At 44.3% G+C, this 15,205-nt stretch overlaps 1 protein-coding gene across 1 annotated transcript in view; it reads left to right on the top strand.

Moving 5' to 3' along the window:
- The window catches only part of LOC135908408 (uncharacterized), a 117,215-nt gene that overhangs the window by 84,253 nt on the left and 17,757 nt on the right, over positions 1-15,205 (top strand). The window contains exon 6 of the mRNA XM_065440190.2: positions 1,198-1,335. Coding sequence (XP_065296262.1) covers positions 1,198-1,335 — 138 coding nt within the window. The remainder of the gene's footprint in view (positions 1-1,197; positions 1,336-15,205) is intronic.

The following is a 15,205-nucleotide window of genomic DNA, read 5'->3' as shown; positions in this document are numbered from 1 at the left end:
GCTTATGTAAACGCGCTTAGCGCCACCTCTCCAGGTGGCGCTACGCGTGTTGTTTAAATAAGCGTGTGCGTGTGTGTGTGTGTGTGTGTGTGTGTGTGTGTGTGTGTGTGTGTGTGTGTGTGTGTGTGTGTGTGTTTGTGTGTGCGCGCGCGCGCGCGACGGATTGATGTATGGATATCCCTATGTTTACGTAAATTCAAAGCCACGATGTTCTACGACAGTGGTTAGGGCGCCGCTCCGCCAGCGTTATCAACACGATCAGCTGGTCGTCAACGGTGGGTGATAAGCGTAGTATACTCGAGCGGAAGGCATCGCTATAGTACTGTGTCGTACTTGTGCTTGGTTCCTTCTATGCGCCAAAGCTTAGCGAGATTGTTTTTTTTTATTTTTTATTTTTTTTTCAAGTATTAGTAGCATACGCTATGCTTATGACGGGTACGTTGTTTTCCAGCTGCGTAATCCTAGTCACATCCATCGCTTCGCTTGCCTGGTGTCGGCGATGTTGGTTTAGGAGAGGTAGAAACCGTTGCTCCCATGCATGAGGGAGGAAATTTGCTCCATTTAAAGACGAACATAGGGGATATCGCCGTTTCTCCCTTAATGGAGCAAGGGTGAATCATTTTTTTCTTGGAGTGTATGCCCCATCAGTGTTTCATCACACAGCTATAGTTGTAGCACCACCAGCCAGCTTTGCGCGACCTAGCTGACTCACACCAGGCGCATGCGCGGCGGGGCCTATCTGGCCGCTGGCATCATTATTTGTGATGTTCTTGAGAAATATAGTTTCAATTTCAATTTAAAAAAAAAGTGGTAGTGGCAACGGTAACACGGGTAGAAGAATGCTGAAGCTTTCTATTAGCTTTGTACGTTCGTAATAACAGTTTGGCAGTTTACCGTAACGACTGGTATAAAAGCTGCTCGAAGCCCAAATGTGTGCTTGCCATCCCTTGAATGCTGTGTTTACTTATACCTGCTGCATCGGTAGGCAATGCTTTCTCATTATTTTAGCTTGAATTGAAGCTGTATTTAGATCGTGATCAGTGGCTTAGATACATAATGTGTAAATAGTTGGGCTGGGGGCAGTCAGTGGGGTCAAAGTACTGGCTTCGTCACGAATGAACACTCCAAGGAGTAACACGGCCGTGCAAGTTTTTCACTGGTCTTAGAGCCTGGTCGAGAGATTATTTTATCTTGCAGATCATTATCAGCTGTGCACGCAAAATATGTGCTCCCTGGCTACGTGCGGTCCCATCAACGACAGCGTGTGTCACATGAAACCACTCGTCTTCGAAGACAAGTGCAAGTGCTGCGATTGGTGCCTCCTACGAACCGTCAGTAAGAACGACACTCATTTTCAGCCGTCCATTATCTCTGCCATTTTAGCATCGTAAAAAAATCGCTATACGGAGTATGTCCGCCTTGCCATTGAAAGGTTCTAAAGAGACCAACAACTAATTTTAAGAACAGTATTTTTTTCTGTCAGCGTTACGGAAAACTACAATCGAAAATGTGCAGTCCGGCAATGGGTAATTAATTTCTTATTTATTTATTTTATTTATTTCCAATACTGCTAGCCCTTGCGGGCTCTTACAGGGGTGGGGGAAAAGAACTTTCAACAAACACATAACGCCAGTTCCGCAATAAACAAACAAGGCATTCAGCAAATACATAATGACAGTTTGCGCTCAAATGATTCAGTTGTGTGTGTTTCAATAAATACATCTGCGTCAAGGCTGTTCCAATCGACTATAGTTTTCTCAAGAAAGGAAAATTTGAAGGCATCGATGCGTGGCACATAGGGCTTTAAAGCATGAGGCTCACCTGTACGTGGGGACGCTCGTCCAGGGGGACGCAAGTATAATCTGGAGTCCAAATTGAATTTATTGTTATACAGTTCGTACAAGAAATTCAACCTGGCTATTTTTCTGTGCGTTGCATGTTCGGGCGAACCGGCACGAGATAATTACGCAGTTATAGACTGCGTTCTTTGGTAAGAATTAAAGGTAAACTTTGCGGCTAGTCTTTGAATCCGTTCCAGTTTATTTATCAAACCCACTTGGTGCGGATCCCAGACCATACATGCGTATTCCAGTGTGGGCCGTACAATTGTGTTGTACGCCTTGAGCTTTACCTCGCGTGTAGCATCTTTCAACTTTCGCCTTAACAGACCCAGTTATCGTTGAGCAGATCCACAAATGTTTTCAATGTATTCGTTCCAATTCAAATTGTGCGTGCTTGTGACCACGAGATACTTAAGCTTACTAACATGTTGAAGTGGGCTATTATTTATTCTGTAAGTAAAAAGCAATGAGGTTTTCTCGTTATATACAGTCATGTAAGCCAAATTATCGCAAAATTTTCATGTCCAACGTAACACCCCAGCCATAAATTCTTTGCAGGCATTCGTTCAATAACACTAGGTCCTGGACATTCTTAATGCGACAGTAAATAAGGCAATCATCTGCAAATACACGCAGTTCAATGTTAGGATGCAAGTCATTAGCAATGTCATTTACATATAATAGAAACAAAATTGGTCCTAAAACCGAACGATGTGGTACACCAGGTAAAACAGGTAAGGAGGATGGTCGTTCACCTGCTATTCGAACATATTGCCTTCGAATTGAAAGCATGCTAGAAATTCCGAACAAATATTTTCGATCTCAGTGGCTATGAATTTATCTGTATGTGCTATGGTAACATTGGCTACCGGGAACGAGTGCGAAAAGCTATACAGCGTGTTTCACGTACCAAGGATTTAAAAAAAAATGGTTAAACGCAGCTGAATGCAACCCATGATATATGGTTTGCCATCATGTGGCACTCCTTAAAGTATATTTTATATACAGCTTAATTAGTTAATTATCTAAGATCAATTATACAACTTTTTTTACATTCACTTTGGTGGCAAGTGCGTTTCGTTGCGTTGCACATGCAGGGGGCTCAGAAATGACCGATCATGTTTTTTATGGCAACGTGCATGCTGCGGGGTGATCTTTTTTTTGCGTTTCAAGAAAGCCGACAAAATATGATATAAAACCACGTGACTGCGCTCGTGCTCTATCATGTTGCAGCGCTCCCAACCGTGCGTCGAGCCTATCGCTTACCCGGGACAATGGTGCTTCCTTTTCTGGTGCCACCGTCAATCCTGGGAAAGATTGGAATAGCTATATATGAACCAATCACTAAAAATGACATCAAAGTATGTCACAGGGTGCCGACAAAAAAGGCGGATGAGTCTCACATTGTTGTCCAGTTTTTCAGCCGTGCTAAACGTGATGAAGTCCTCGCAAAAGCAAGAAAAGTACGCCTTTCTACCACTGGCATTGGTTTTACACCAGCGTGATCCGTTTTCGTAAACGAGCACTTGTGCCCAAAACTGAAAAAGAAAACTGCTAGGAATGACTGCTGCTATGAATAAAGAAAAGAAACGGGGCTTTGTCTGGACCAAAACGAAAATATTTTTGCAAAAAAGACTGAATCCTCCCACAGGCTGCGTTTTGTCCACGTCAGCGAACCGGAAAAGATGAACTGAGCATATAAGGCGTATTATGTTCTCATAGTTTCAGACGCACGATGGATACAGCTTATTTCACACCGATTGAAGTTGCCATTTCTTATCATAAATCTTGCTTAAACTTTTCCTTTATTCATCTGAACGCTCAATCGGCACGAAAACAAAAAGAGGACAAAATTCTTACTTTGATAGCTGTTTTTGGCTTTGAGCCAGTCATTGTCATGATCACCGAAACTTGGTATCAAGATAACTGCGATGTTCTTGAGCTACCAGGGCATACGTCTTGCTTTGTAAATCGTCCTTGCCGGTTAGGAGGTGGCATGATGCTGTTGGCTAAGCACGCAATAACCTGCTTTTTAGTTGAATCATATACATGAATCACAAACGATTATGGGGTATTGACTGTGCAGTGCAATGATGCTGTGTTTTACGTGTTGTATCAGCCTCCAGCAAGAAGTGTACCGCATTTTCTTTCCTTCTTGGGCAACTACCTGAGCTGGTCCAATGGTAATGGCTATAGATTGTTTCTTGCAGGAGGTCTGAATATAGACCTTCTGAAATGTTCTACACATCAGAAGGAATTAAGCAGAACCCTAGAAGTAAATGGTTTTCCAAATCGAATAAAAGCACCAACGCGCATTTCAAATGCCTCTTCAACACTAATACACTTGTTCTTTACTATAACACTGACGATCCATGTTTCCTGTCGGGGATAGTAAGCGCCGAGATAAGGGAACACCTTCGTATATTTTTACTAACCAAGCTCAACAACTGTAAACCAGACAGGTCACTTGAATTTACAGTTACCATAAGATATATTAACATCAGAGGTTTGGTCTCTTTTCGCAATCAGCTATAAGTGACTGACTGGTCAAACGTATAGTGTATCAATGAACCTGAACTTGCCTACGATTGTTTCTTTAGATATATTTAATGGTATTTATGATCAATGCTTCCCACTCAGGACTTTGAAGCGCTCATGTAGGGGCAAGAAATCACGGATAACGAAGAAATGCTTGAAATAAATACGCAATCGAAATAAATTACACAAATTTTTCATAAACAGTAAGTGTGAGGTTGCCCTAAAAACTTCAAATCTCAACGAGGTAAGGTCACCAGTCATTTACGACATGAGAAAAGGTGCTATTTACAGAATTTATTCAATTCTGAGGTAATGAAAAAAAAGTGATCTAGCTTGGAAGCGAATAAATGAGTTCCTAAACCGCAAGGTGAATGACAGAAACAATCCGAAAGAACCTTGCATTGATGGTAGGATAATTTCAAACGAGGACCTCGCAAATTCTTTTAATGAGGATTTTTCGTCTATAACAAGTAACAAGAATGACCAAAATAGTTTACAGTACATGGACGACAGGTGGAAAGAAAGTGCCTTTCTCGCCCCTACAACCGCCGAGGAAATAGTTAGAATTTTTTAATCTATAGGTAACAGTGGCTACTTTGACGCTGATTAATTACAAATCAGACCTATCAAATAGGTTTTAGACATAGTCGCCCCTGTCTTGCAACACGTTTTCAACCTTGTCTTCACCAATGGCGTATTTCCTAAAAAATTGCAGGTAGCGAAAGTAATTGCATTGTATAAGGGTGGAGACAGGAATGTTTTCTTCAACTACAGGCCTATATCAGTATAGGCGGTCTTCTCTAAAGACCTAGAAAAATTGATTCATGTCCCAATAATTTCTTTTCTTCCTAAACACAAGCATATTAACACTGTGTAAGTATGGCTTTATGAAAGGTCTTTCGACCGAACATGCTCTCTTAGTGCAAAAATGATACTGGAATCATTTGAGCAAGAAATGTGTGCTTTAGGCGTTTTCATTGATTATTCCAAGGCTTTAGAGCGGATAAATCACCTGACTTTACTACAAAAAAATGAATCATTATGGTTTCCGTGGCGTATTTCTGGACTTAATCAAATCTTACCTTCAGTACCGCAAGCAGAAAGTAATCATCAACAACCATGCCTCAAATCTACATCTACAACGTAAGGAGTGCCATAAGGAAGCATCCTTGGGCCAATAATATTCTGTATATACATTAATGATATCGTTAATATTTACAGGTCTGCTAAAGTCATTGTCTATGCTGAAGATATGTCCATACTAATCACTGCGCGAGATCCAAATGATGCTGTCATGAAAGCAAACATCGCACTAATGAAGCTGTCAACTTGGTCCACTGCAAATTCCCGTATCATGAACGCAACTCGAACAAAAGCTGTTCTTTTCCGACCAAAATGAAAACCGCAAAATATTTTTGCAATGTCAATTGCAAATTGAAAACTTCGTCATACTAATAGTGCCTACTGTTAAATGTTTGGGAGTATTCTTTGAAGAGCACATGTCTTGGGATGTGCAAGTAGATAAAATGTAGGTGGTAAAATATATCGAGTATCAAAAGTGCTTTCTAAACTGAGACATTGCCTCCCTAGAAGCATAAAACTGCTTCTTTATAACTCGTTCTTTATGTCAGTAGCCAGTTATTGTTACTTAGTCTGGGGTACGACCACTTTATCAAATATTAGTCAATTACACATAATACAAAAAAAGGCTGTTAGAGCGATAGTGAATGTTCAATATCTGACTCATTCCGAACCACTGTTCAGGAAATTTAAATCACTGCCACTGTCTGAATTTTATCAACATACTCTAAGAAAGCGTTATCAAACAGAGATTATCTTGAGATCATCATCATCATCATCATCATCATCATCATCAGCATCATCAGCCTGGTTACGCCCACTGCAGGGCAAAGGCCTCTCCCATACTTCTCCATCAACCCCGGTCATCTTGAGAGCATACCTTGCCTCAAACCAAGCAGAAACATTCGAGACACTCCCTTTCATGAGATTTGGGACATTGCACGCAATCGCACAAAATATGGCGATCAGATGCTGCGTTTCCAACTTCCGAACTTGCGTAATAACTGATTATGCACACATACATTCCCGAGAATTGTACTGCGAGCGCGGCGGTAGCAGGGCCGTCTATTGCTTCCACGCGCGAAATCTACAAACCATGTCTGACTGACCGAGGACGGCGCTATTGTAGGTTGAGTGAGGCATAGCATTCCTGACTTCTTAGCATGTGGGCCCGCAGTGTTCCCGGAAAACTCCCTTCTCATTAGCTCTAGTATAAGCGCGGTCCAAAGCTGCAGAAAAGCCGAAGTCGCCTAGAAACTGCCAAGTACGTCTGTTGTGCGGGAGGCTAATAGCCGTATTGTTCTGCGCGGCTTGTCTAGCCACTCGTAATTTTTACCCGAGAGCGCAAGTTTCGGACAGCAAAAGGCAGTCAGGCACGACATCAAGCGGACAATACGCGGCTCGGGGCTTATCGGTAAGCGCAGAAAACTTTACCCTTTTTTTACTTTTTTCACACAAGTTTCAACTGTTGTACAAAATCGCCGAAAATATATCGTGTACCTAGACGTGCTCAAGGCCGCGCGTGAGATTCGCGAACCACGATGTTAGGACCCCCAAGAATTGACACTATATCGTAGTGCCAATTACCGCAGACCCGCAGAGGGCGGACAAATCGACGGACCTCTTACACATGTAGAGCCCTCTGGGCTGTGCGTTTCGGTGATAAGGAATCCCGCCGCCAGCGGGGTTATCTGACTGAGCTATCTCGAATGCTCGGTTGTGATAGTCGAAAGTTCGAATCCTCTTTTTTTTCCTACATCTAACGATGGTGTATCTTCGTTTGACATCCTCCAGTGAACTACTTCTGCAGGCTTGGAGTGACGCCTGACATCAGAAAAAGATGCCGAGAGCGAGTAGGGCTAGTAATCCAAGGTACAAACAAATTAGGAAGACCCACTAAGCTTGAACAAAGACACTCCCTCACCAAAACAGGGATTGGCCTCCCTGGTGCAGTATTCAGCCGCAACCTCCCTGATGATATCTGCAATTAACCTACGGCCCTCAGTCCCCAGCAGCTGCGGCGCACCTGACCAAGGCGGCGGGCAGACGTGTAGTGCAGCAGAGGGTGCAAAGAATCTCTGGACCCGGAGAGGCGGCCAATGGAAGCTGACCCTTGCAACCCTTAACAACCGAACTCTGTCGAGTGAAGCTAGCTTAGCAGGACTCTGAGGAACTATCAGATATTATTTGGGTTATCATTGGCCTTATGGAGATTAGCAGAACTGTGAGGCTTATACAGTGTGCCTAACGGCCTCCGATATAGAGGTCTCCCAGATAAGAAGCAATACGGGGTAGGATTCCTAATCCAAAAGGACATAGCGGGCAACACTGACGAATTCCGCAGCATTAATGAGGGGGTAGCAGTGGTCGTAATGGAACTTAATAAGAGGTATAGTTTAAAGGTAATGCAAGCCTGCGTTCCGACATTCGGTCACGATGATGATAAAGTAGATCACTCTTATGAAGATGTTGAATTAGCGATGAGAAAGTACAAACTCAGTATACAGTAGTAATGGGCGACTTCAATGCAAAAGTGGGGGAAAAGCAGGCTGGTGAACAAGGAATTGGCAACTACAGATACGATTCTAGAAATGCTAGAGGAGATATGCTGGTAGAATTCGCAGAAAGGAATAAGCTAAGAATAATGAACACCTTTTTCACTAAACGTAGCAACAGAAAGTGGACCTGGAAAAGTCCTAATGGCTAAGCGAGTAATGGAATTGATATAATATTTTCTGCCATTCCCAGCATAGTGCAGGATGTAGAAGTGACAGGTAGGGTAAAGTGCAGTGATCATAGGTTGGTGAGGGCTAGGAGTCACCCCAATTTGAAGAGAGAACGAGCAAAATTGGTCAAGAAGAAACAGGTCAACCTGGAGACAGTAAGGGCAAAAGCAGACAAATTCAGGCTGGTACTTGCAAAGAAATATGTAGCCTCAGAACAGAGAGATGAGGATGACATAGAGTTAATGAACGAAGCCGTAATTAGGTTGCCTTCAGAGGCAGCAATTGAAGCGGGAGGCAAGGCACAAAGGCAGCGAGTAGGCAAGCTCTCCCAAGTAACAAAATACCTAATAAAGAAACGACAAAGAATGAAAGTGTTCAACTCAAGAAATAAGATAGAATTCGTGGAACAGTCAAAACTGATCAACAGCTAAAATAGGCGTTGGATGGATGGATGGATGCAAAACTTTAATGAAGGTCCTGAGGTACGCGACTCAGCGCGCTGCGGGCCGCTCCCACGTTGGGACAGTCAGGCCATGCCCGACCGCCGCATCGTGGGCCCTCTGGACAGTCCATAGTTGCGCCCCGGCATCGGGGCTCTTGATAGCGGAGAGGCGATATTAGAAATTATGACGTGAGAAAGACTGAAGAAGCCGTAAAAAATAGACGCAGCCTGAAATCAGTCAGAAGGAAGCTTGGCATAGGACCAGCCAAAATGTATGCACTGAAAGTTAAGCAGGGTAATATCATCAGCAATCTCGAAAGTATAATAAAAGCAGCAGAAGAATTCTATACTGACCTGTACAGTACCCAGATGACTCAGGAGTACGCTATTCGAAACAATAATGAATAGGATACAGAAACTCCTCCTATAACTAGTGATGAGGTCAGAAGGGACTTGCAAGACATGAAACGAGGAAGAGCGGCAGGAGAAGATAAAATAACAGTTGATTTAATCAAAAATAGAGGAGACATAATGCTTAGGAAATTGGCGGCTATCTATACGATGTGTCTATAGACTGCAATGGTCCTTGAAAAGTGAAAGAATGCAAACATTATACTAGTCCACAAAAAGGGAGACGTTAAAGAATTGAAAAATTATAGGCCCATTAGCTTACTCCCAGAATTAGATAAAATATTCAGCAAGATAATCTCCAATGGAATAAGGGCAACACTAGACTTTAGTCAACCAAGGGAATATGCAGGTTTCAGGAAGGGATACTCTGCAATTAATAGATCACATCCATGTCATCAATCAGGTAATCGAGAAATCCACAGAGTACAGTCAGCCTCTATGTATGGCTTTCATTGATTACGAAAAGGCATTTGATTCAGTAGAGATACCATCAGTCATAGAGGCATTGCGTAATCAAGGAGTACAGACCGCTTACGTAAATATCCTGGAAAATATCTACATAGATTCCACAGCCACCTTAATTCTACACAAGAAAAGTAGGAACATACCTATAAAGAAAGGGGTCAGACATGGAGACACAATCTCTCCAATGCTATCCACTGAGTGCTTGGAAGAAATATTGAAGCTATTAAACTGGGAAGGCTCGGGATAGAGGTTCGACGGCGAATACCTCAGCACCCTTCGGTTTGCCGATGACATTTTTCTATTCAGCAACACTGCAGAAGAGTTACAACAAATGATTGAGGACCTTAAGAGAGGCAGTGTTAGAGTAGGGCTGAAGAATAATATGCCGAAGACAAAGATAATGATGAATAACCGGGCAAGAAAGCAAGAGTTCGGGATTGCTAGACATCCTCTAGAGTCAGTGAAGGAGTACGTTTACCTAGGTCAATTAATCACAGAATCCTGATCACGAGAAGGAAATTCATAGAAGAATAAAAATAGGTTGGATCGCATATGACAGACATCGTGAGCTCTTGACTGGAAGCTTACCGTTATAATTGAAAAGGAAGGTATACAATCAGTGCATTTTACTGGCGCTGACATACGGGGCAGAGACTTGGAGACTGACAAAGAAGCTTGGGAACAAGTTAAGGACCGCACAGAGAGCGATGGAACGAAGAATGCTAGGCATAACTTAGAGAGACAGACAGACAGACAGACAAAGAACTTTATTAATGGTCCTGAGGAACCGGCGTTAGGGTACCCCCCTTTTCAGGGAGTCCCCGTAGCCGTCGCGGGCCGCACCCACGTCGGGGTCGGAAGATCGTGGTCCTCCGCCCTGTCGCAGGCCCTCTGGACAGCCCGTAGTTGCTCTGAGAGGTCGCCGCTCTTAAGGGCTGCCTCCCAGTCGGTTAGAGTGGTTAGCGATGAGCTGACAGAAAAAGAGTGGTTCGGATCAGAGAGGAAACGGGTATATCCGATGTTGTAATTGACATGAGAAAAAAACGGTGCTTGGCAAGGTAATGTAATGCGCAGGCTAATAACCGTTGGACCATTACGGTTACAGAATGGGCACCAAGAGAAGGAAAGCGCAGTGGAGGACGGCAGAAGGCTAGGTGGGGCTATGAAAGTAGGAAATTCGCGGATGCTAGTTGGAATCGGTTGGCGCAGCACAGGGGTAATTGGAGATCGCAGGGAGAGGCCTTCGTCCTGCAGTGGATGAAGGATGATGATGATTATGCTGCTGCTGCTGCTGATGCTGATGATGATGTATTTGTCCTCCTGCACTTCATATGTGCTTGCTATATCTACACATGTTACTTTTACATATTACCCACCGTGGTTGCTCAGTGGCTATGGTGTTAGGCTGCTGAGCATGACGTCGCGGGATCGAATCCCGGCCACGGCGGCCGCATTTCGGTGGGGGCGAAAACACCCGTGTACTTAGATTTAGGTGCACGTTAAAGAACCCCAGGTGGTCGAAATTTCCGGAGTCCTTCACTACTGCGAGCCTCATAATCAGAAAGTGGTTTTGGCACGTAAAATCCCATAATTTTTTTACTTTCATATATTTATTGGCCTGTTGATTCAGTATGCCTTCTTGTAATAATGATATTGCATTTTCTCCTACAATTCGAAGTGTGTACCTTTATATCTCTTGTATTCTACGATTTTACACTCTTGTAGGCAATTTCGAAGGAACTGCGCCAACTAAGACAATCACGAGAGGGAGAACGACACAGGACAAGCGCCGTTCTCCCTCTCGTGATCGTCTTAGTTGGCGCTGTTCCTTCCTAATTCAAGTATATGCACCATCTAGCCGAACTGAATGTTGTCCTGAACCTTGTAGGTATTCTTTATTTGCGCTGCTGTCAAGTAGACGGTCGGTGGAAGCAGCCAAGCCCTATCTTGAGGCTTTTTGTCTGCTGTCCGCAGTATCATTGTCTGAAGATGTTGATGTTGAAATAAAGTGCGAAATAAGATGTGATGTTGAAATAAAGAACTTGAACTCGAAGATGCTAACGCACTGTGAAGCGGATGCCTAAAGCCGCGGCCGGTCACTTTGCCACAGTCGTCCAGGGGCGTGGTTCTTTCGCAGGAAGCGCGGTTGAGAGCGCTGTGGTACGATAGCGCATGATCACAGTCACGTGTCTTTATTTCATATTTCGCGGGCTTTCTCTGAAAGCCAAAAAAAATCAGCATGGAGCATGTAAGGTGCCCCAAGAAATCGGACCGGTCGTTTCTGAATCTCCTCTAGAACGCGAGGAAACGCACTTGGCCCTAAAGTGAATAAATAGTTTTAGTTTAAGGGACGCAAGCGGCTTGCGTGCGCAAGAACTGGGGCGACGGTACTGCGCATGCGCAGACCGCTACGTCTACTTGCGTCTTTGGGGCGGCCGAAAACATCGCTACCCCTAAGCGGTCACGTTACCCACGTGACTCTCGCCGTGTACGAGAACTTACGAGTAGCTAGCGGGTAGATTATCTCATAAATATTTCGCCAAGTGTCGACAGACGCCGTTTTTATATATATTAGAGAGGTATAGCGTGTCCGGTATTCCGGTAAACGCAGGCTGAGTAAACGGGAGTGGCCTGCATGGTGCATCCACCTGGCTGCGCAAAGCTCAAACGGACAAAAGCAGCTAATATTGCTGTCACCAAGTCCATTCTACTTCGCTGCTTGTGTAAATTTTTGGCACTTGCGCAATCGTGTTGCGGCCAAAAATGTACACACGCAGCAAAGTAGAATAGACTTGGTTACAGCAATATTAGCTGTTTTTGTCCGCTTGAGCTTTGCGCCACCAGGTGGCTGCACCATGCAGGACGCTCCTGTTTACGGCTCCGCTCCAACGCCCCGTCCGCCTGCGTTTACCCGAATACCGGACACGTTATACCTCTCTATTAACTGCTTTTAATAAGAACAGATTTATGTGCTTTACTTCATATGCATGATTTCATATTTTAAAAAATGATAACGCAGCAAAGATCAGACGTTGATGGCGCTGCGAGCGCATCCGAGCTCACTGCGGCTTGCGTTTGGGGCCACTAACATATAACGTGTTTCTGCTTGCGTACGCAAGCGCAAACGCACCCAAGCGCTAGGGGCCCAACGCCTTGCGTCCCCTAAACTAAAACTCTCGAATATTAAAAACGTCGTATAATTTATCTTAGTTAATTAACTCATGAAGCGGAATATAGACATACTGTGCACTTTGAATTAACGTGTGATATTTAATGGCGCAAGGACCAGGTATGGCCAAAGAGCACCAATAATTATACTCTAAGGAGCGCCGTATGAAGGGAAACCGTATGTCATTGGTTTAATTCAGCTGCGGTGAACCACGTTTTTTTTAAAAAATTTCTGGTTCAAGTTATGTGAAACACCCTGTAGAAGCTGTACTTGTAGAAGTTTTGGTCCCACGTCCCGGACTTACAGTGACGTTCTGATGGGCTCTTGATCTGGCCGGATGCCGACAAATGGTCGAAGAGATATTAATGTTGAGATGACGGGGGAAATAACCCTTGCATAAGACCGAAGAAGAGAAAGGGAGGAAACACAGCTTATCTGATTGAAGGGTCGGTGAAGAACTCCAGTGCACAAGATTGAGGGTATTTGCATCTACCTCAGTTATCGCGCTGCCAGTGTTCATGGAGTCAAACTATGCTACACTCTTTAAAAAGTTTGCCCCCTTTGGGTCGTATCTTGTCCCGCAACAACAATCGTCATCTGTCTTGCCCGCATTTTCTTTCTGTAACGCTGCGAGCCCGGTACTTCCAAGTGACGAACTGCTTGTGCATTATCAGCGTGACACAGCAGTCTCGACATGAACGTAGCGAGAGCAGAGTTTTCAAAAAAGAAAACGCAAGCAAGGCAGATGGTGAATATTATTGTGTGACTTGATAAACGCGAAAAGGTGTAAACTTTTTAAGAGTGTAGTCTGAGAACAATGTAGAGGCTTAAACAAGATTGCTCCCTTTGGGGCTTGTCTTGTCCCACAACTACAATCTTTAAAAAATTTGCATCCTTTGGGGCTTATCTTGTCCCCCAACGATAATCGTCATCTGTTTTGCTTGCATTTCCTTTCTCGAAAACTCAGCGCTCGCTACTTTCCTGCCGAGAACGTTGCGTCACGCTGATAACGCGCAAGCCGTCCGTGACCTGAAGGTACTGGGCTCGCAGTGGTAAAATTAAATTAAGGGATTTTACGTGCCAAAACCACTTTCTGATGATGAGGGGTGCCGTAGTGGGAAACTCTGGAAATTTCTACCACCTGGGGTTCTTTAACGTGCACCTAAATCTAAGTACACGGGTGTTTTCGCATTTCGCCCCTATCGAAATGCGGCCGCCGTGGCCGGGATTCGTGTTTAGCAGCCCAATATCATAGCCGCTAAGCAACCACGGCGGGTAACATAAAAATTTGTCCTGGTCCGGGACAGCGTTAAAGAAAGGAAATGCAGGCGCGATCGATGAAGATTATTGTTTTGGGGCAGGATAAGCCCCCAAGTGTGTAATTTTTTTGATAGTGCATAATCGTCGTCTGCCTTGCTTGCGTTTCCTTTGTTAACAATCTGCACTGTCAGACCATTCCTTTTAATAAAGTTTATTTTCTTCTTCTTCTCTCTACTTTCCTGCCAAGAATGCTATGTCTCGTTTAAACGCGCGTGCCATGGAAGAAAAAACAAAACAAAATAGGAGAGGCCCTGACTTCACATTTCCGAAGCCGTAAATGCAGCCATGTTGGTGTGCCATCTCCCTTTCCGCCTCCAGTCAACTCGCCGTAGCAAATAGGTGCGAGCTTTGAGCTTGCATTGCTAGGAGCCGCCGGAAGTGTGTGCTGCCGAGGCGCGTCACAACAAACCCTACAAAACTTCTGTAATAGTTTTATAGGGAATCAGACGCGCTTTTGTGCTTTTCCGTGGCACGTATGTTGAAGAAGACGACAAAGACTCGCGCCGTGATTACGTGAGTGTCTCTGCTGCTGGCTGACACTCGCGCTCATAGACCCTAAACGCAACTTTCAAGCTTACACACCACACTCCAAAGTCAGCTTGTCTGGTAAACAGAATGTGCTGCGAGAGAGACACGGGCCGAAAAATCTTCACTTTTCTGAGGCCGAGAGCAGCTGCGAGAGCTTCAAGAGCTCGGTTCCTATGGCAACGTTGATGTTTACGGTACCAGTCCCATGCTCCTTTTCGAAAGACAGCACGTGACTCCCGCCACACTTTCTTGGACACGTCCGTGCTGGTCTCTCCTACGCTTTCCTTCCTCCATGGCGTCCGTGACCTGAAAGTACCGGGCTCGCAGCGTTAAACAAAGGAAATTCGGGCAAGATCGATTACGATTATCGTTGTGGGACAAGATACTAAGTGTGTAATTTTTTTTAATAGTGAATAGTCGTCATTTACCTTGCTTGCGTTTCCTTTGTTGTAAAATTGGCAGAGGCTTATCTTGGCTAAGCCTAGTGGATTGCGAAAGCAATCGTCTGTTCAGGTTTTAGAGTTCCATACTGCTAATCGAACGTGTAGACGCAGTCTCGTCACCATTTAAAGCATCCATAAGGCTTGCTGTCGAACGATCAGGTGTCGCCAAAGTCGTGTCAGCATTGAGAGCATGCATGATACTTGTAGATGCACCCAGATCAAGAGATGTTGGACGCATTCGC

This window comes from Dermacentor albipictus, unplaced genomic scaffold (assembly GCF_038994185.2).
Source record: "Dermacentor albipictus isolate Rhodes 1998 colony unplaced genomic scaffold, USDA_Dalb.pri_finalv2 scaffold_30, whole genome shotgun sequence".
NCBI lineage: Eukaryota > Metazoa > Arthropoda > Arachnida > Ixodida > Ixodidae > Dermacentor > Dermacentor albipictus.
This window is presented reverse-complemented; position numbering and strand designations above follow the sequence as displayed.